Here is a 22,803-nt window from a genome sequence, read left to right on the forward strand (position 1 = left end):
CAACTCATCACGCAAATTCGACAAATTGGCTTGTGTCCGGAACTCCTCGAAGAATTCCTTCCTAAAATCGTCCCACGATAACCCCATAAACGATTCACCACCAACAATATCAATTTTACCATCCAACCAATACTTCTGCCTACCCCGCAACAAGCTAGTAGCGAGTCTTGTCCTCTTCTCGGGAGGGTTCAGTAGTGCGAAAACACCCTCTGACGTCCGAGATCCATGTTGTGCTTATCAAAGGATCCGGTTTCCCGTCATACATCGGGGGTTTAGTCCTCTTGAAGCTCTTATGACAACGCTCCATTTCACCACTACTTCGAAAGTCGGAATACTTCATATCCATTTCTTCTCATAACGCTCCCAATTGCTCTGCAACGGCGGCCGCAACTCTAGCGTTAAACTCATTGTCGCTCGCCTCGATCCCGTTTCTCGCCGTCATTCTAAAGAATGCAAAACGATTAGGCCATGAACGTATAAAACCACACGCACAACACCGCCCCATCTTGCTCAACACTCGTTGTACTTCACTTGATAAACACGATTTGCACCCGTAACAATGGTAGCTAGTCATTATTACGCGTACACGCCGTATCAACTTGTTAGTACAACGACCGCCTCGTTCGATGATATAAACCAACACAAACAAAAATTCTACGCGATATAAACACACGCAAGAATAACATCATGATACAAGTCACAATCCTAGTTAGTTCACCTACACGCTAAGGCACTAGCCAAATCCCCGTCCGACCCGTTCTCCTACAAGTCCAGCAACAAATAAGTACACAACAAAAGTCAAAGTCTAGGCACATATCTCAAGTCGCCTAAATCCCTTAGACCATGCTCTGATACCACTTGAAACGACCCAACCCGTAGTATTCCGGCCCATATTTTTTTTTACGAAATAATATTTACAACATTTAGGTCCCAATTATGTTTCAAAAACATCTTCATTACAATAGTAAGTTTAATCGACTTTAAAACATACATTACATAAGTTGAAATACAAAATGGGCATACAACCCAAGACCCGTTTGACATAACCAAAAGGTAAACCTTGACTCGACTATTTTACTTTCGACAAAACCGAGCATGGTGATTAGGAACGCTACCCAATCCTAATCAAAAGTCTAAAACACAATCTTCTAAAGCAACCCGCAAAGCACTAGTCCCCATGCTTACCAAAGCCGCCACCTTGCGAACCTATAAAAAATGTAAACAACGAGAGGGTAAGCTAATTGCTTAGTGAATGCAATACTTATACCCATTTCAAAATTAGTCAACCAAATGCATCCAAATGGGTTCCAATACCTCCAAAATCACTAAACTAAGTGATTACCAATACCTCCAAAATCACTAAACTAAGTGATTATACCCAAAATCGAAGCCTAATCAAGGCTAAAACGTCAACCAACCCAAAACTCACCAAGTATCAAAAATAACTAGTCACCATAAACCCACTTCATCATCTAAATGGGTTTCACAACTAACAAGCTCAAAACCCTAACTTGAATATCAAATCATAAAGATGAAATTCGGAGTTGAGACTTACCAATACAACCACAATGTAGCTGTGGACGAGTAGAACAACTTTAACTCTTGTGACCCGACCCGAAACACTCTTCTTCTTCCCCAATTCGAGCTTTCTCTCTCTAAACCTTTTACTCTCTCTCAAGGTTTTAGTGTGTGAGTGGGAGGGAAGGAAAATGATGAAAATGAGACGGGGATAAGATTTTGGCCAGATATGTGGCCCTCAAACCTTTCCCTAAGTGAAAAGACCATTTAGCCCCTCAAAAACCTCAAATTTATGGTTAAATTCGTAACCTGCCAGCACCAATATTGCGGCCGTAATCCCCAATATTGCGGCCGAAATCCCCAATATTGCGACCGTAACTTTGGCTGTTTTCAGAAATATGTCACCCTACTTAAAAGTTACGACCGTAAGGCCATAAATTGCGGCCGTAATTTTTGGTTTTCATGCACTTTTTCGTTTTATGACTAGATTAAACAAACGTGGCTAAAGTCAAACACAATAAAGATCGAATACGCACCTTTGGACTTCTTACGTCGACCAAAGCAACATGCCAAAGGAAAAACGGGGTGTTACAAATGGCGAAAAAAATGTCATGATTGAAGATTTGTCATCGCACAATTAGGTTATTCACGTATCAATATATGATCTTCATTTTTTTAATTTAATTAATACACTTTGCAGTATTACAAATATAATTATAAAAAAATTTTCATGTTCTACTGTTATACGAATTTCATTATGTTTAATTTATGAAAATTAAAACATATAAAGCTAAAGTGTTAGATTAATATGTGTTTGTCAAAAGCTGTGTTTATTGATTTTAAAAAAAAAAAAAAAGGATTTTATATACTGATCATGCTATGAATTATGAAAGATGATATTATTGAATTGTATACTTTATATAAATCATAAATTATAATTCATATTGATATATGTATCATATCATAAGAGTATATAAGATATTTAATTGCATATTATCAACATTTTTTTTCAAAACGAATAGTTATTTTAATTAGATGTAGCTGCTTTGGTATGTACTTTTTGTAATAGTAATAGTAATATCCGTGTTACCTTAAATATTACGGAGTAATAATCACTTAAACTTAGGAGTAAAAATATTCTTATTCTAGTTACAAAGTTGTGATCGGTCAGTAGTTGTACAACACATATATTGCCGAGTGTGCACGTCACATGATAACATGCGCGCATTATTAGTAGTTGTACCACAAATATCTTGCGGAGACAAGTTCTTTAGTCTCTTTCCATTTAGGGAAAAGTATATAAAAATCATTAAACTTTCACAATTTTATTGTATGCATCCAACTATCAAACCTCCTATTATATGTATTGAACTTTATGTTTTCTACTATTGTATGCAGTCAATAACCTAAACATTAGGTTGCCGGTGGGTTTGCTGATGTGTACAAGTCACCTTATTTTTTATTAATATATATTTTATTTATTTAACTGATTCCCTCCCTTTCACTTTTCCCCCAAATTAGCCATTTACACCCAAATCAACAAAACCTAAATCATGCCTTCTTTTTCATCTTCTTCCAAGAACATCACCCCAAATCAAAACCCAGGACTCGAATTCTGTCATTGTGGACATCAATTGTATGAACGTATTGCATGGACAAAAACAAACCCAGCAAGAAGATTCATAAGTTGTCCTTCGATTGTAAGTGTTAATTTTGCCCTAATTCTTTTTTTTTTTTTTTTTGGTGTTATCCCATTTCGTTTTTGGTGCACAGGATAAACAAAGAAAATGTAAAGTCTTCACCTTTATTGATGATGAACTTCCAAATCAACACTACAAAGATCTAATGTATAACATGCATATCAAGTTAAACTCTGGAAACAATGTGACTGATGCAGCTGCCGATTTGAAAGTATGTCAAGAATTGGGAAATATCAAGTGGAAGCTAAGAGTGTATGATAGGTTGTTCTTAGTTATGATAGGAATAATTGTAATGTTAAGTATCACAGTTTGTATCTTGAGTTTAAAATGAATGGTTATGTAATGTAATAATGTAACTTTGATTGTAACTTTGATGTAATGTGTTTAAATTTAGAATAATAAAGTGTTTGAATTTGGCTTACAATCTGCAAGTGTACAAACCATCACAAAGTGTAAATAACAAATGGAAACTGAAAGTGTACAAAAGGGTAATGAAACTGCACAAGTACAAACCATCATTCATTCATTAATAAACCATCATTGATCATTTGTGCCAATGTTCAAAAACTATACAGACTACCATAAGCCATTACAAGTTGCAAAATAGTTCAAGTTACCTAAGACCTAAGCCATTACAGATTACCATAATAGTTACAACAGACCATAGCATCAAAAGACATAAGCCATAACCCGTTACAAAAGATACTATACATAACATTCAAAAGATCATAAACAAAAGATCATAAATAAAAGGGTTATGCTTCCCAAAAGACTGCAACATCATCCATTACTTGCTTACTTTCCTTGGCCTCCCAACACGTTTAGACACCTTTCTAACTTTTTCCTTTGGTTCATTTTTACAACCTCTAACATTGTGACCAAGTTCACCACATTTCCCACAAGTCATAGCTGCACCAACCTTTGATATCCTAACTCCAGGAACACTTTCATGAGCTGCTCTTGATCTTTTCTTTTTGGGCCTTCCTGGCATGATTCTTGGTTTTGGTGGTAAAGGTTTGTTCAACTGATTTGGGACCCAAGTTGAGATTCCACCCACCGGATGAAGATAATTACTGTATGCCCTCATGTACATTCCCTTTCTAAACCAATCAGGTATATAGTCTTCTGGGGACTTATTAAGAGCAAAAATTACAGAACAAGCATGGGGGCATGGGATACCAGATAATTGCCATAATCTGCAACTGCAAGTTCTCAATTTTTCTTCTACCTTGAAGGCTTCAGTCTTATGTCTTACCTCATACTCGAATCCACCTGCAAAATGTGGTTGCCAATATCTACAAGAACAATAAATTAATTAAAGTATAAACAAGTAAATCAAAGTGAACAAAGTGAAATGTGTATACCTGTGTTGATCCTTCATAACTTCAAGTTTTTTCACAATATTTGGAGCTATATCACCAACCCAATGCTCTGCAAGCATTCTCATAACATTCACCCTTTCCATAATAATAACCCTAATAGCTTCTAACATTGATATTATTGGCTTATGTCTACACATAACAATCACAGAGTTAAAACACTCACTGAACCCATTTTCCACAGCCTCACACCCTCTATCAACTTCAAAGAAAGCCCTTGACCAAGACTTAGGGTTTTTGTCAGTCAAGTATTTGAAAGCATCTGGATTAGCAGCTTTAATATCTTCCATAATTGTATTAAACTTGTTAGGATATGAAGTTTTAGATGCTGCCCAAAAGAAATTTCTAAATACTACACCACTGAATTGCTTCCTAAAGTTTTCATAAATATGCCTAGCACATTGTCTATGTTCAGCATGTGGCATTATGTCCTTGACTACTTCTATTAACCCCTTGTGTTGGTCAGACATTAAAGTAAGACCAACACCACCCTCTACTTCTAAATCAGATGCAATAAGTTCAAGAAACCAGGTCCAGTTGTCTTTGTTCTCTACACTTACAACTGCCCATGCCACAGGGAAAATGTGATTATTCCCATCCCTTCCTATTGCAGTTAATAACTCCCCTTGATTTGGTTTCTTTAAAAAACACCCATCTAAAGCTATTATCCTCCTACAACCATTTTTCCAACCCTCTTTAAGTCCATTCAAACAAATATAGAACCTGTCAAAGTACACTTTACCATCAGGGTTATTAGTGACTCCTAATTTAACAGTTGAACCTGGGTTGCTACGTATAAGTTCATCCCCATATGACCTTAACAACCCATAATGCTCTTCAATACACTTCTCATACTCAGTTAATGCCCAAGCTTTTGCATACTTACATTGATTAGGAGATACTGAACACTTATACTTTTTCATCACTATGTCTGCAATGTCAACTAGCCTTATTGTTGGATTAGACCTAATTTTGTCACCAAATTCACTTCCTATCCACTTATAATTTATCAAACTACCAAACATAAAGTTTCTTGTACAAGTATGTTCATCCACCAAGGAAATTACTTGAAAAGAATCCTCATTCTTCATTTTTCTCCCATAACACCTCCACTTGCAAGTTGGTTCTTCACCCTTAACTACAGTTGGATATTTGTTGTATTTTCTTTTCTTACATGCAGTTGGATTTTTCACTTTAGGTGGTCTCTGGCCACACTTTGCAATAACCTCAGTTTCACTACTCCTATGATACCACAGTGAGAAACCATTGGCCAGGGCATAATATGTTAAACAGTCTTTAAATTGTTTTGCATTTGTGTACTTCTCACTCAGTATTGGCTTTTTCAATCTCCATTGAGTTTTCTCATCATGTATTGGCACATCTTCAACAGCTACAATATCCTTAAAAGGATCAACTTCATCTTCTTTTAACTTCTTCAAAAGATCTTCCATAAACTCCTCATGTTCATCAACTGCATCCATCATAGGGTTGCCATTACTTTTTGGAACACTTAACTTTGGTTTTGGGAGTGGTTTTGATCTTTTTTTGGCATTTACTTTTAAAATTCTTAGTTCCTTTAACTCTTCCTCACCCTCTGATAAGTGATCAATAGAAGCAACATCACTCTCAATATCATTTTCACGTAAATAATCACTATCTTCTTCACTTTCATTCTCATCCAACTCATGCTGATCAGTATCTCCTAAAGTACTAACTGCAACATCCAACTTATTCTCTATTTTGTCATCAATCCTTTCTAAAGTATTATCTTCAACATGTTCATCTAATATTAGAGCATCACTAACATCACCATCACCCTTGATTAAAAAGTCACTTAAGTCATCACTAAAATAATCAATATAGACATTCACTTTACCATAGCAAAAAGCAAGGTCATACATTACATTCAAATCTGCATCATTTTGTAAAGGAAGTAACCCCTTTTTAAGTGAATGACCATAGACATGATAGTATAAAGCATTAAAAACACTACCAGTTTCCCCTTCTATATAATCAAAGAACTCATCAAACTCAATTTTATCCAGAAACATGGACATAACACTACCATTTTCGTACCTAAGGGGATCAAACCTAAACATACCATTATAATGTATATCAAACTCAAAACCACGTGCAGGTGCTGGGCTTCCAACCATCCTGCAATTTCATTCGAGCAGTTAAAAAAAGCCCTAATTTTATGCACATGCAGTTAAAAAAAAGCCCTAATTTTATGCACATCAAAATCAAGTTTTTTTTAGAGAATACAACTTCAAATCGAGTGAATACATACCTGCAGAGACTACAATGGCAGAAGATGTGTGTTAATTTTTTGCTCAATTTCAGAAAAAATGAGAGAGGGTTAGAAGAAGAAAGGGGTTGAATGGGGTGTTATGGTTATGTTGTTTATGTTTCGCGCCCAATTTCTATTACTGATATATTTATTAATTTATTTAATACATTAATATCCAACCTGGCACACAAAACCCTCAAAATCAACCGGCAACCGGATGTTTAGGTTATTGACTGCATACAATAGTAGAAAACATAAAGTTCAATACATATAATAGGAGGTTTGATAGTTGGATGCATACAATAGGAATATTGCGAAAGTTCAGTGCATTTTCATATACTTTTCCCTTCCATTTACAACAACCACAAAAGGGAACTTAGATACAAATTAAACCGTGTTTGGAAATTTAACAGGTGGTGATGTAAATGGATATTTGATAAAGATGTTCGTTCCTTTCTTACAAATTATATGGTCAACCTTTGACTTTTGGTTGACTGTTGATTGTTGACATTTGACTTGGTCAGATAATAGTCATTGGCCGAGGAAAGAGTTAGCTTGGGAGTGAGGAAATATGGGTTGTGGCCGAGATAGACTAGTCGTGACCGAACGAATATAGGTCGCGGCCGAGGACAAAAGTAGGTAACGCCCCATGTTATAAGATGATAGTCCTAATAGTTGAGAAGGGCAAAATTAAATGATAATTTTGAATTGCCGAGAGGATTAGAATGTAACTTGTAGTACAAAATTCTCATGTTATTTTAACCTAATTTTCTATTTTCTATAAATATTATATACTTCGTAATCATATATTAGAGGTAATTCGTATTTCAAAAATGACTTTATATATGCTCGCTCGTAATTTCGATCAACTCATGCCAAAATACTTATCGGAAATTGTATGATACATGTAACCTTGTATTTAAATGAACTAAATTAATAAAATACGATTGTACTTGAGAGAATAAATTATCCTTGTGTCAGTCTACAATCTTATAATTTGTTGTTTTTCGACCAAATCAAGCCGAAATACTTATCGAAAATACTAAGATGACACATGTAACCTTATATTTAAATGAACTAAATTAAAAAAAAAAAAAAAAAAAAATGCGCTTCTGTTTAAGAGAATTAATTATCCTTGTGCCCGTCTACAATCTTCGGTGAGTTTTTTGGCCAGATTTGGTCGAAATGCAACAAGTTAGAAGTTTGTGTGGCATATACATTCATTTTCAAATATGAATAACTTACAAAATAGAACTATATAACTGACATCCAAGTATAAAAACTTTTTTATAAACTTTCTAAAAACCTAGTAGAAAAATTCTCTATCACCCAAATCAATATACTTTTTAAAATTCTTTTATGAGGAATTTCGAAACATTATAACTTCGTCTAGAGAAAAACAAAGAAGCCAAGCCCCGTTCATTATCCTCAAAGCTCGTAAGCCATACCAACTTTCAACATCCTTTTATGAGGAATTTTAAATACACTATAACCATTTCTCAAGTTCTTATTCAAGAAATTGTAAGCATAATCAATCAAAATCCTTTTTCCAATCGACGACTCACTTTTTGAACTAATTTCATATTCACCCACTAAATGCACGATTCCAGCTCGACACGCAGTTTCTAGTTTCACCACATCCTCATCCCATACACGACCTTGTTCCTCATCACCAACAATTTCATACTCAATGAAACCTTTCAAACGTTCAACCAATATCTTCTCAAATGACTCCTTTTCGTTGCGCACATCTGTGTACCCATACCTTACAACACACCTAAAAACATATAATTCGTTTGGTTTCACTCTTCGAAACAAAAACCTCTCTTCTGGTGCAACCCTACTAATTGGTAACGACTTAATTGAAACAAACACGATAACCGAATGTAAAACAGGAACGTTATCAACGTAGTGTTTAAAGATTGGGGGAATGCCTTGTTGGGTTTTATTTTTTGGTTTCCAATTATGTAAGGAAGCCCAAGCCCAACAATTTAAGGCCCAAGATGAAGTTTGACCTGGTCAACATCTGGGTGCATTATTTGAATCAGTTGTGTGAAGCTGTTCTTTGACTATCAAGAGGGAGAGAGATCAAAAAGTAATCAAGAAAAAGAGAGAAACCTCAAATTCCCGTTTTTGTGTACAGCAGCCCAGTAAATCGACGATCCCCGGAGATCCAACTGTTGAATCTTCTTCATTTTTGGACTGTGCCTTCCTGACATCAGGGCCAACATTTTCAACCGTTGAATTCGTCTAATAAGGTCTGTAGGTCGTGATTTTGCTGCTGGAACAGAGAGCAGATTATTGGGTGATTCATTCATCTTTTGTCTTTAATTTCTTCATATACTTGTTGATTATTGTTGTTCAAGAGTATGATGATGTTGTATGCCTCTAGTTGATCTAGAGAAGGATTATTGTATTGCTCTCTTTGTTGATGATAGTGGAATTTAAGTGGCTTACGAGTCCCGTGGTTTTTACTCTCGATTTTGAGGGGTTTTCCACGTGAAAAGTCTCGTGTATTTAGTGTGTGCTTGATTATTGTTTAGCTACTGATTCGGAACAGATTTGGTGACTGATTTGGGTTGGATTTGATATAGCTTGTTTGTTAGTTTCCTCACGGGTTCATACGGGTCGAGAAATGCTTGTCAAACGGGTTCGTTTCCGCTTTGTAGGTTGCCCGTTGTGACCTATTTTCCCATCAAATTGGTATCTAGAGCTTAAGGTTTTTTGATTGACTTATGTGAAAGATGGAAGCTAATACAAGTAAGATGATTAATTTAAATGGTTCAAATTATCATGTTTGGAAAGGCAAGATGGAGGATCTTCTTTATGTGAAAGATTATTATTTGCCTGTTTTTACTGAGGATAAACCTGAGGAAAAATCTGATGCTCAATGGAAAATTTTGCATAGACAAGTATGTGGGTATATTCGGCAGTGGGTTGATGATAATGTTGTGAATCATATTACTGGGGAGACTGATGCTAAAGCCTTATAGAAAAAGCTTGAGCAGTTATATGAGCGAAAGACTGGGAATAACAAGTTGTTCTTAATTAAGCAGATGATGGCTTTGAAGTATCATGATGGGACTCCTATTACAGATCACCTAAATGCATATCATGGTATTATAAATCAGCTTGCAGGTATGGGTATCAAGTTTGAGGATGAGATTCAGGGTCTCTGGTTACTTGGTACATTACCGGACTCTTGGGAGACTTTTTAGGACATCTTTGTCCAACTCTGCACCGAATGGTACTATCACCATGGAATTGGCTAAGGGTAGTATTTTGAATGAAGAGATGAGAAGAAAGTCACAAGGTTCTTCTTCACAGTCAGATATCTTAGTCACAGAAACGCGGGGGAGAAGTCATAGTAGAGGTCAGGGTAAAAGAGGCAATCATCGTAGCAGCTCACGCAAAGGTAAATTTGCTAATGTTGAGTGTTATAATTGTCATGAAAAGGGGCACACAAAGTGGTATTGTCCAAAGTTAAAGAACGAGAAGAAAAAAGCATATGACAAGAATAAACAAAAGAAAAGTGATGGTGGTGATGATGATAAGGTTGAAGTTAACGCTATCACGGATGAGTTCTTTGTTTGTATTGATTATGATATGATCAATCTTACTCATGATGACACGAGTTGGATTGTTGATAGTGGTGCTACATGTCATGTTGCAATATGTAGAGATCACTTCTCATCTTACACTCCAGGTGACTATGGATTTGCTAGGATAGGTAATGCCGGGTTATCAAAGATCGTTGGTATTGGAGATGTTTGTTTGAAATTTGACACGGGAATGGAGTTAGTTTTGCATAATGTAAAACATGTTCCGGATAATGTCATTTCAACAGGCATTCTTGATGATGATGGTTATTATAACGGTTTTGGTAATGGTATTTGGAAACTAACTCTTGGTTCTATGATAGTGGAAAGAGGAATGAAAGACTCAAGATTATACATAACGCGTCCGAAGATCATCCAGAACATTGTTAACGCAGTGGACAATGTTGATTCTACCGAGTTGTGGCATAAAAGACTTGGCCACATGAGTGAAAAAGGGATGTATATCTTGTTTAAGAAAAATGTGTTGTCGGGTGTTAGTGATATTAATTTGAGTAAGTGTTCTCACTGTTTGGCAGGTAAACAGACCAGAGTTGCGTTTAAGAGTCATTCTTCTTTTCGAATGGAGAACGTACTTGATCTAGTGCATTCGGATGTTTGTGGGCCTATGAAGACTAGAACACTTGGTGGATGTTCCTACTTTGTTACATTCATCGATGATCATTCCAGGAAGGTGTGGGTTTACACCTTAAAGTCAAAAGATCAAGTATTTGAGAAGTTTAAGGAATTTCATGCACTAGTTGAAAGGCAAACGGGGAAGAAACTCAAGTGTATTCGGACTGATAATGGCGGTGAATACATTGGCAGATTTGATGCTTATTGTAAGGAGAATGGTATTCGGCATCAAAAGACTCCACCAAAGACACCTCAGTTGAATGGCTTAGCAGAGAGGATGAACAGAACTTTGGTTGAGAGAGTTAGATGTTTGCTTTCACATGCAGGGTTGTCTGATTCTTTTTAGGGTGAGGCTTTAAATACGGCAGTTCATATTATTAATCTAACCACTTGTGAACCTTTGCGTTTTGATGTTTGTAACAGGGTTTGGAGCGGCAAAGATGTTTCTTACTGTCATTTACGAGTCTTTGGATGTAAAGCATTTGTTCATGATCCCAAAGATGAAAGGTCAAAGCTTGATATGAAGACTAAGCCATGTGTATTCCTAGGTTATGGTGAAGATGATTTTGGGTACAGGTTATATGATCCAGTTCAAAAGAAACTTGTACGAAGTCGAGATGTTGTTTTTTCAGAAGATCAAATGTTGAAAGATGTCGAGAAGACAGAGTCAGTTCCTCAACATAATGTCGATCTTGCTGATTTGGATCTGGTTACTCCACAACATGTTGATTCACATGTTGATGATGATGTTCATGATAATGAACATGGTACTGATGATAATGATGCTCCGGAGCAGGTAGAGATTCCAGTACCATATGTGCCCCCATTTGTCCCACTTAGGCGGTCTACCCGAGACCGTCATCCTTCTGTTAGATATTCTGCTGATGAGTATGTATTAGTTACTGATGGGGGAGAGCCAGAATGTTATTCAGAAGCAATGCAATATGAGCATAAGAAAGAGTGGGGTGAAGCTATGCAAGATGAGATGAATTCTTTGCATGAGAACAATACTTATGAGCTGGTGAAGTTACCTAAAGGCAAGAGAGCTTTGAGAAACAAATGGGTATTCAAAGTGAAGACAGATGAGCTTACTTCACAACCAAGGTACAAAGCTAGGTTAGTCATTAAAGGATTCAGCCAGAAAAAGGGTATTGATTTTGATGAGATTTTCTCACCGGTTGTGAAGATGGGATCTATTCGAGTGGTTCTTGGGTTAGCTGCTAGTCTTGATCTTGAGGTTGAACAGATGGATGTCAAGACTGCTTTTCTTCACGGTGATTTGGATAAGGAAATCTACATGATGCAACCTGAAGGTTTTCGGGTTAAGGGTAAAGAAAATTATGTTTGTAGACTTCAGAAAAGTCTATATAGGTTGAAGCAAGCACCGAGACAGTGGTATAAGAAGTTTGAGTCGGTTATAGGAAAGCAAGGCTACCGAAAGACAACTTCAGATCATTGTGTTTTCTTTCAGAGGTTTGGTGATGATGATTTCATCATATTGTTGTTATACGTTGATGATATGTTGATTGTTGGTAAAAATATTAAAAGAATTGCGCAGTTGAAGCGAGAATTGAGCAAGTCTTTTGCTATGAAAGACTTGGGACCAGCAAAACAGATTCTTGGCATTCGGATTTCTAGAGATAGAGGTGCTAAGACGTTACATATATCACAAGAGCAATACATTGAAAAGGTGCTTAGTAGGGTCAACATGAAGAATGCTAAAGTGGTTAGTTCCCCTCTTACTACCAACTTTAAGCTAACAGATAGAGATTGCCCTTCTTCAAAGGAGGATGTTGAGGAGATGGACAAAGTTCCATATGCTTCAGCGGTTGGTAGCTTGATGTATGCTATGGTGTGTACTAGGCCTGATATAGCTCATGCGGTAGGTGTTGTTAGTCAGTTTATGTCAAATCCGGGTAAGAAGCATTGGGAAGCAGTTAAATGGATTATGAGATACTTACGAGGTACTTCAAAATTGGGTATCACGTTTGGAAATGGAGAGCTGATGCTTGTTGGTTATACAGACTCGGATATGTCAGAAAACAAAGATAACATGAAGTCCACTTCTGGATATTTGATGACTTTCGCAGGGGGAGCGGTTTCATGGCAATCAAGGTTACAAAAGTGTGTTGCATTGTCTACGACCGAGGCTGAGTATATGGCAGCAACAGAAGCTTGCAAAGAACTATTGTGGATGAAAAGGTTTCTACAAGACCTTGGGTTTAAGCAATCATGATATGTGGTTCTTTGTGATAATGAGAGTGCGATTCATTTAGCTAGAAATTCGATGTATCATAAGCGGACAAAACATATTGATGTGCGGTATCATTGGATTAGAGAGCGTCTTGAGGATGGTTTGTTTGAACTTGAGAAAGTTCATACCGATGATAATGGTTCCGACATGTTCACAAAGGCTTTAACAAGTAAGAAGCTCAAGATATGTTGCTCGATCGCCGGGATGGCGATTCCTTCCTCATAATTGGAAAGGGGGAGATTTGTTGGGTTTTATTTTTTGGTTTCCAATTATGTAAGGAAGCCCAAGCCCAACAATTTAAGGCCCAAGATGAAGTTTGACCTGGTCAACATCTGGGTGCATTATTTGAATCAGTTGTGTGCAGCTGTTCTTTGACTATCAAGAGGGAGAGAGATCAAAAAGTAATCAAGAAAAAGAGAGAAACCTCAAATTCCCGTTTTTGTGTACAGCAGCCCAGTAAATCGACGATCCCCGGAGATCCAACCGTTGAATATTCTTCATTTTTGGACTGTGTCTTCCTGACATCAGGGCCAACATTTTCAACCGTTGAATTCGTCTAATAAGGTCTGTAGATCATGATTTTGCTGCTGGAACAGAGAGCAGATTATTGGGTGATTCATTCATCTTTTGTCTTTAATTTCTTCATATACTTGTTGATTATTGTTGTTCAAGAGTATGATGATGTTGTATGCCTCTAGTTGATCTAGATAAGGATTATTGTATTGCTCTCTTTGTTGATGATAGTGGAATTTAAGTGGCTTACGAGTCCCGTGGTTTTTACTCTCGATTTTGAGGGGTTTTCCACGTAAAAAGTCTCGTGTATTTAGTGTGTGCTTGATTATTGTTTAGCTACTGATTCAGAACAGATTTGGTGACTGATTTGGGTTGGATTTGATATAGCTTGTTTGTTAGTTTCCTCACGGGTTCATACGGGTCGGGAAATGCTTGTCAAACGGGTTCGTTTCCGCTTTGTAGATTGCCCGTTGTGACCTATTTTCCCATCATGCCTTGTGCAAGCTCAGAGTAAAATATTGCAAGTCCTTCCATATGACTAATGTTTCTGTCCGTAACAACGTCTTTTATTGCTTCTGTTGACACCTTGTGATCGAGCTCGTAGCTGTATTTTGCACGATAAACATAGTTCCAAGTGCACATTATGAACATTAGGACGACGGCAAATGTAAATGGCAAGTATCCACCTTGGCTGAATTTGTAGAGAACCGCACTAAGGTAAATGTATTCCGTTGAGCTTATCACAAGTACATATAAGATCACATGAAGTATGTTCGTTTTCCATATGACGAGCATTATCACCACCATGAACGCTGATGTCAGTGTCTCAGCAAATATCACCGCAATACCATATGCGTGGCCGATCTTTTCTGTAGTTCTGAACGACACAGTAACAAGAACACAACCAATCATAAGAAGATAGTTCATTTCTGGTATGTAAACTTGCCCTTCATATTTACTGGATGTATACACAATACTAACACGAGGAAAGCATCCAAGCGAAAGTGATTGTTTAATAATCGAGAACGTCCCTGAAATCATAGCCTGACTTGCAATAATTGCCGCCATAACTGCCACCACAAAGACCGGCCAGTACAATGCAATTGGAGTTGATTTATAGAACATGTCTGCCACTTTATCACTATTCTTTGTTAGCCATGATGCTTGACCACTATACGCTGTGATCAGAGCGGGATAAACCACACAACCCATACTTATTTGTATCGATTTGACCGTAAAGTGTCCAAGATCAGCAAACATAGCCTCGGTTCCTATTAAAAACAGTAAGACAATTTTATGTGAGATATCATATTTATGTTAGTATTTTTATAAGCTAAAAATTTTTGGTACATAGCTCACACTATCGTAAGTATAATTTTATATATGTTACTCTTTTTTGACAAAGAGTGCTACATTACAAACAATCATAATAATCGTAAGATGGTCTAGTGATTGAGGTAGTGGTATCCTCATTAAAGGTCTCAGTTTCAAATGTCACTGCTCACTAGAAGTAAAATTTGAGGTGGCCAAATAAAGGGTCAGAAACGGTCTCGAGATAACCCGATTATGCCGCGTAGATATGAGTAAAAAATATTGCTTCACACGGGCTAGCCAAAACTTGGAAGATCTTATATGTTTATCTATTTTTGATACATTACGAAGAAAAGATCCACCATTTGGTACAAACGATAACACAATTAACTATAACTACCTAGCTAGTTTGATATAAAAGTACCTGTTATAGCAAGAACCACTCCACCAAGCGAAATCCATGCTTCTTTCCCATTACGTCTAAAATAATAGATGATATATTTTGGGTTTATGGCTTTAGCGACCGAAGGGTTGAACTTGTAGAAATTGAAGACCCCGATTCCCGCAATGAGGGAGAACCATACACAAACGATTGGTGCAAAAGTATATCCAACTCGATCAGTTCCGAATCTTTGCACCATGAATAAAGTTATCAAGATTACTACTGATATCACAACAATCCTCCCTGCATTAAGCCATGTCCAAGGTGTTTTGATTTAATTTAGGACTCTGGTTTTGATTTCGCTACTGGTTAGCAATAGCAAATATCGAAAACATTAACTTAAGTATAAATGGAGTTAAACCGAATTTAATATAGAATTGATAAACAGTGTAGGTAGAAAATCTACCTTTCATTAAAAAATATATCATGTATATATACACGATACAGATCAAACATAATTATTCCTAGACTTTAGGAACAAGTCAAGAGATAATAGGAAATAACAATAAAGAAAGAATAACAATCCTAAATAGCTTTTAACTCCCACGTTATCATAAAGTCCAATACTCCCTCTGAAGGTGGAGCATGAAGATTTCGAATGCCCAGCTTGCCCAAAAGAAACCGCAATTGTTGAGTACCCAAGCCTTTCGTTAGTATGTCAGCAACTTGTTGTTTAGTGTCGATTGGAAACGGTTGCACCTCCTTGGAATCGACCCTCTCTCGAACAAAGTAACAATCCATCTCAACATGCTTGGTTCGCTCATGAAAAACCGGATTATTTGCTATGTGACGTGCAGCTTGATTATCACAAAATAAAGGTGTCGGACCAGCGGAAGCAACATGTAATTCTTTCATCAACCAGCGAACCCATATGATTTCACTAACAGTAGAAGCCATGGATCTATACTCTGCCTCAGCGGATGAGCGAGATACAAGCGACTGCTTTTTAGTCTTCCAAGATATCGGAGCTCCTCCCAGTAGTAAAATATAACCTGTTCTCGATCGACGTGTGAAGGGACACCCAAGCCAATCTGAATCACAATAAGCAGCAAGTCCAAATCCTCCCTCACGTGGAAGTAAGATTCCCTGTCCAGCTGTAAACTGCAAATACCGAAGCACACGATGAACCCCATCCAAGTGAGGCTGTCGAGGGTCTGCAACAAATTGGGACAAGATATTAACCGCGTAAGTAACATCAGGTCGAGTAGCTTGCAAGTACAGCAGGCGGCCAATTAGTCGACGATAACGTCCAACATTTACTTTCGGTGCATGCTCACATTGGTCCAGTTTATGATTTTGTTCAATGGGAAAATAACTTGGCCGAGACTCTTTGAAGCCACATTCAGCAAGAATGTCAAGAATATATTTGCGTTGACTCAGCACTAAATCTTCTGTAGTTCGAGCAACCTCGATGCCAAGAAAATATTTGAGGTTTCCAAGATCTTTAATGCTAAACTGACTGTCAAGTTCAACTTTGGTTTGTTGTATTTTGGTGGCGTCATTCCCAACTAATACAACATCATCTACATAAATAAGAGCAGCCACAAAAGAGTCATTTTTTTGATGGACGAATAATGAGTGATCCGACTTTGATTGCACGAAGTCAAGTGCCAACAATGATGTGGTAAATTTGTGATACCAGTTGCGCGATGCTTGTTTTAAACCGTAAATAGACTTCTTTAAACGGCAAACTTTATTTTCACCTTCTTTAGCATATCCTTGTGGGATTTTCATATAAATCTCTTCATGTAAATCACCATGTAAGAAGGCGTTGTTCACATCTAATTGATGGATGAGCCAGTTATTCTTAACAGCAATAGTCAAAAGAGTTCGGACAGTGACCAACTTGGCGACCGGCGCAAAAGTATCATGATAATCAAATCCCTCTGTTTGAGTGAACCCTTTTGCAACTAAACGTGCTTTATACCTTTCAACATCTCCATTTGGCTTGTATTTGATTTTATACACCCATTTGGAATCAATTGCACGCTTTCCATTAGGTAAAGATTCAAGAGTCCAAGTATCGTTTTCTTCGAGTGCTTGTATCTCCTTTTGCATAGCTTCTCTCCAACATTCTTTAGTAACCGCTTGATAATAAAACTTTGGTTCCTCATGAGAGTCAATAGAAGCTAAAAATGCTTTATGAGATTTAGAGAAAGAATTATAAGAAACAAAAGGAGACAGAGAATTTACCATTGAGGATGCCGGACTGGATGCAGTATGTGCATTGTCAACCGAAGGGGGAAGATTAACGATGAAGTCCTCCAAATGTTTTGGTTGTGTTCGATGCCGAGAAGGTCTGCCCTCATCAAGAACATCTACTTGTTCTACTGAGTTGATGGTTTCATTAACAGTTTCATGAGTTGGGTCATCAACATGTTCTTGGCCTATATCAGTAGTTGGGCCTTCAATATGAACTGGATCCAATTCTTCAATGTTGCAGCTTTCATGAGATGAACTAGTTGGTTCAAATAATTCACCTTGGTCATTAATATTAGATTCATTTTTGTGCATGGTGGTAAATGGAAATTGGTTTTCAACAAACTTAACGTCCCTGGAAACTACCAATTTCTTGTCCTTTAGATCATAAATCTTATAACCTTTTATGCCTAGAGGATACCCCATGAATATACCCGGTCTCCCGCTCACATCAAACTTATCCCCACCAGTAGAGGTATTTCTATGATATGTGAGACATCCAAAAATTTTCATACCATTATAGTCCGGTTTTCGATTAAACACAACCTCATAAGGTGTTTTGTTCTTAATTACCTTAGATGGTAATCGATTAATGACAAAGGTGGCAGTCAAGACACATTCTCCCCAAAATTGTTTAGGTAAACTAGCTTCGTACATCAAGGCTTTAGCTGTCTCAAGTAAATGTCTATGTTTTCGCTCCACGACTCCATTTTGTTGTGGAGTATGAGGGCAAGACGTTTCAATAAAAATTCCATTTTTACTGTAAAAGTTGTGCATTTCATTAGAAGTAAATTCACCACCATTATCACTACGAACTCTCTTAACAGTTTTGCCAAATTGGGTTTTTATCATGTTAATAAACTTCATCAAGTGATTACTGGCCTCGTGTTTAAACTTCAACAAGATTACCCAAACCATTCTACTATAATCATCAACGATTGTAAGGAAATAACTAGCCCCAGATAAGGACGGTATGCGATACTTTCCCCAGATATCACAGTGTATTAAATCGAAACAATCATTAGTCTTAATATTGCTAGTAGGAAACGGAAGCCTTGTATGCTTCGCTTTATTACAAGAATCGTAAACTTGATTAAAAGAACTATTTGAAAGGAAATCTAGTCTAGAAAGTTTATCACCAGAGGCATGCCCCAATCTTTTATGCCAAACATCAATGGTGGTTGTCATAGCTCTTTTATTCCTGCCAAGCATCCCCATTCGGTATAAACCTCCCTTGCACTTACCCGCACCAATCAAGCTCCTCGTGTAAAGTTTCTGCATAACACAAAAATCAGGGAAAAAGGTTACAGCACATTGAAGATCCTTGCTTCGTCTACTAACAGACAAAAGATTACAAGTGAATTTAGGTATGTGTAAAACGCCATTTATTTTGGTGCCTCCTGGCAAAAAGCAGTCGCCTTTCCCTTTGACGGGAATAGCGTCCCCATTGGGAATAATGACCGGTGTTTCAACAACGCTATTAGTTTTATTATCGAGAATATCATCATCATAAGTAATATGTTCAGTTGAACCTGAGTCGACAACCCAGTCAGTATCATCGTTACCTTTTGCATTCATATATGCTTTCGGGGCATTAATCTCCTTACCAGGAATTCCTGTTTCAGAAAAGTATTTAACAAACGATTCATATTGTTCATTTGTTAATCCGGGAACGGGAGACTGACTTTCGGCAGCTGCAAAAGAAACTTTTGGTGCCGAAGGCTTTGATGTCGCTACCTCCTTTTTCTTGTTTCCGGGCCACCATTCTGGGTATCCTATCCTTTTAAAACACCCTTCCCATACATGTCCTTCTTTCCCACAATTTGTACAAGTATCCGCAGATTTAGCATCCTTCGGTGTGGACCCATATTGCTTTTGCCCCCTGTTTCCGTCTTTACGTACAGGTGTCCAGGCCTTGAAAGCTGCTATATCTTGATTCGGCCTCTTATCAGTAGATATGGTTCTTTGTCTTTCATCTTCTGCCACAAGATGATAAGCATTACCTAAACTTGGTATAGGGCTCATAGCAAGAATTTGAGTTTTGATTACTGAAAATTGGTTATCAAGACCCATGAGAAACTCATAAAGCCTTTCTTTTTCTTTGAGTGCAATGGAGTTTTTACCCACATCGCAGGTGCATAGACCACATGTGCACTTGGGAATCGATAGAATAGAGTCAATCTCATCCCAAAGTCCACGCAATTTTGTGTAATATACTGAGACTGTGGCTCCATCTTGATGTGTCATTAATAATGTTTGCTTCAATTCGTAAGCTCTAGGCGCACTTTCTTTGCCAAAACGCTCCTTTAAATCGCCCCATATCTCAGAAGCTGTGTTAGCGTATTTAACGCTGCCTCTAATCTCCCTTTCCATTGCAGTTGTTAACCATCCTTTTACCATCGCATCGCACCTCATCCATAACATATGATCAGCTGCGGTTTGTTCTGGTTTCTTTATCGATCCATCGACAAAACCAACCTTGTTCTTGGCATAGAGAAAATTCATCATCTCTTGTGACCAATCATTGTAATTGTGGTCGTTAAGAGTTTCATTCACGTGCAATTGTTTGGGATAGTCAGAAGGGTGAATATAGAATGGAGAGTCTGGTGAGGTTTCGTTTTTCTTCGTTCCTGAAAAGCTTCCATCATCGCCTGCCATGGTGATGATTTCGGTGTGTGGATTTGGTTTTTAGGCTCGTTACCGCTCTGATGCCATATAGAATTGATAAACAGTGTAGGTAGAAAATCTACCTTTCATTAAAAAATATATCATGTATATATACACGATACAGATCAAACATAATTATTCCTAGACTTTAGGAACAAGTCAAGAGATAATAGGAAATAACAATAAAGAAAGAATAACAATCCTAAATAGCTTTTAACTCCCACGTTATCATAAAGTCCAATATTTAAGGTGTACCTTCTGTCATTGTGTTTGTTGCTTCCTTAAGTCCTGAAACCGCTGATAATACTATGCAGAAAAATGATGTTTTTTAGTGAGAAACATATAAATACTATTCCATCAGCCTATTTTTATTATTCAGTATTGATAAACCTCTTTTATAACTTTAATGGATTAATTTAATTAGAAGAAATAGACATTTCTAAAACTGCGTGTTTTTTTTATGAATAGTAAAATTGGGACGAAAGAGTATATCATTGTGTCTTTCGCTTGATAAAATGGTAGACTTCGTTTTGCAACAATAGTGAACTGCATCTATCGTATATATTTATATATATTATCAAAACGGTAAAAGTAATCACCGGAGATGGAAGGAGTGAGGATGCCGTCACCGATGACCATCGAAGTCCCAAGCATAGCAGCAAATAGAAGCGAAAACTTGGCAAAGTTACTATGATCTAGATTTTTCTTAACCTTTGATGCCATTGTGTTATGTTTGCCCGGTAATTCAAGTTGATAATTTGAAACCTCTTGATCTTCGGGTTCCTCACTTGGGATTAAGCCTACTTTTGCATAGCGACACAATTTCGAGTACACTGCAAATGTACCCCCTATTAACAGAAAACGTACATTCTAGTTAGCATCTACTTATATAGACTAATCTAATATAATATTGAAGGTTGAAAAATCCGGATTAATCCCTGATTAATCCATCAAGATTAATTGGTCAATGCCAAGTTAAAGTTGAAAAGTCAGGTTAATTAGTCAGAGTTGAATTTATTCGATCAAAGTATGATTTAGTCGGTGAGAATGATCAAAGTTGAAGTTTCTTAACATTTGATTAAATCTCTAATTACCCGACCAATATTAGGGATCCAACTCTCCTTGTGATGGTTAAATGAGCACACAAAATAAGTCAAGAAATTAACATGTGTCATTGTATTTAAGATATATGGATGATACATACCGTCACCATTATCATTGGCTAGTAAAACGATTGTAACATACTTTATCACCGGAATTAATGTTATAGTGTAAACTATAATGGACAAAACACCAATGATATCATCTTCGTGTTTAATTCCGTTCGTAAAAGTACTTGCATACACATACAACGGAGATGTCCCGATATCGCCATAAACCACTCCAATACATTGAAAAGGTAGTCTCAGTATCACTCCCCAGTCCTACAAATAGTTTTTTTTTTTTTTTTTTTTAAAGTGATGAAATAGCTATATAAATTTATAAATACAATAAAAATCAGCAAATCCTAATACATACCATCAACCACAAATTGTGTAATGTGTACAATACAAGTTCATAATAGATCGTTACAACCGATTTATTCACGAAAAAAAACATGCATGCCCTAATTACCTTAGTGTCATGGTGACCGTTGTGATTGCGAAATTTAGAGGCCTCGATATCTAAAGAGTCGTGACGTTTCAAGCCAGGGATTATGAATTTAGGTGAATGAAGGTTTTCCTGTAATTGTTGGGTATGAATTTGTTGGTTGCTATCTTCGACTTCTTCATCAATGTTTGTGACGTTCGAGACTCGTTGACTATGGCCTGGATTGGACATGTTAGGTTTCTTTTACTGCTGCCGGAGGTTGACGTAGACGGTGGTGTTAGGATCCGGTAAGGGTGGATGATGGATGTGATTGAAAACTCCAAAGATGTTTCAAATCAAAATAAAATGAAAATCTATTACCGTGTTCAAAACGCGTTTTACAACAAATCAACTGTTCCATCGGATTGTCCATTTAAAAAAAAAATATTATCTGATCATCATATACATATATTGGTTCACGTACGTACTATAAAAGTTTATCTGCATAAGTGAATGAAGTCTATTTTTGTGTTTACTCAGAATATGATGCCGAGTTCTTTTCACTAAATTATAAAAAAACTAACAATTTTTGACCAATTCTCTCGCAGCCTTTACGGCTTGCTTTATATTTAAAAAGGAAATTATTGTTTTATGATTTATCCAAATTATTAAAAACCTAATTTACCATCAATAAACACTCGTAAATTGTTTTTTACATGTACCCACAGA

General features: G+C 36.9%; 1 protein-coding gene across 1 annotated transcript; it reads right to left on the reverse strand.

Annotated features, from left to right (window-relative positions):
* Window positions 1–8,315: 8,315 nt before the first annotated feature.
* LOC139899392 (potassium transporter 5-like) lies at window positions 8,316–22,326 on the reverse strand. Its single transcript, XM_071882216.1, has 7 exons — window positions 22,120–22,326; window positions 21,710–21,929; window positions 21,105–21,353; window positions 20,761–20,811; window positions 15,622–15,882; window positions 14,381–15,157; window positions 8,316–8,821 (listed from the first exon to the last, which is right to left on the reverse strand). Exons 1-7 carry the CDS (start codon window positions 22,324–22,326, stop codon window positions 8,316–8,318), a joined length of 2,271 nt encoding a protein of 756 aa, XP_071738317.1.
* Window positions 22,327–22,803: the final 477 nt, after the last annotated feature.

Source organism: Rutidosis leptorrhynchoides, chromosome 3 (assembly GCF_046630445.1).
Source record: "Rutidosis leptorrhynchoides isolate AG116_Rl617_1_P2 chromosome 3, CSIRO_AGI_Rlap_v1, whole genome shotgun sequence".
NCBI classification, from domain to species: Eukaryota; Viridiplantae; Streptophyta; class Magnoliopsida; order Asterales; family Asteraceae; genus Rutidosis; species Rutidosis leptorrhynchoides.

Bases quoted from the DNA above. Each gene is read 5' to 3' on its own strand.
- LOC139899392 (XM_071882216.1), bottom strand. From the start codon at position 22,326: ATGTCCAATCCAGGCCATAGTCAACGAGTCTCGAACGTCACAAACATT. The intron at 20,812-21,104 runs GTGATTACTTTT...TTTTCTGCATAG, and splicing joins CCTCACTCCTTCCATCTCCG to TATTATCAGCGGTTTCAGGA. The intron at 15,883-20,760 runs GTACACCTTAAA...GGCTTAATGCAG, and splicing joins AACAAACACAATGACAGAAG to GGAGGATTGTTGTGATATCA.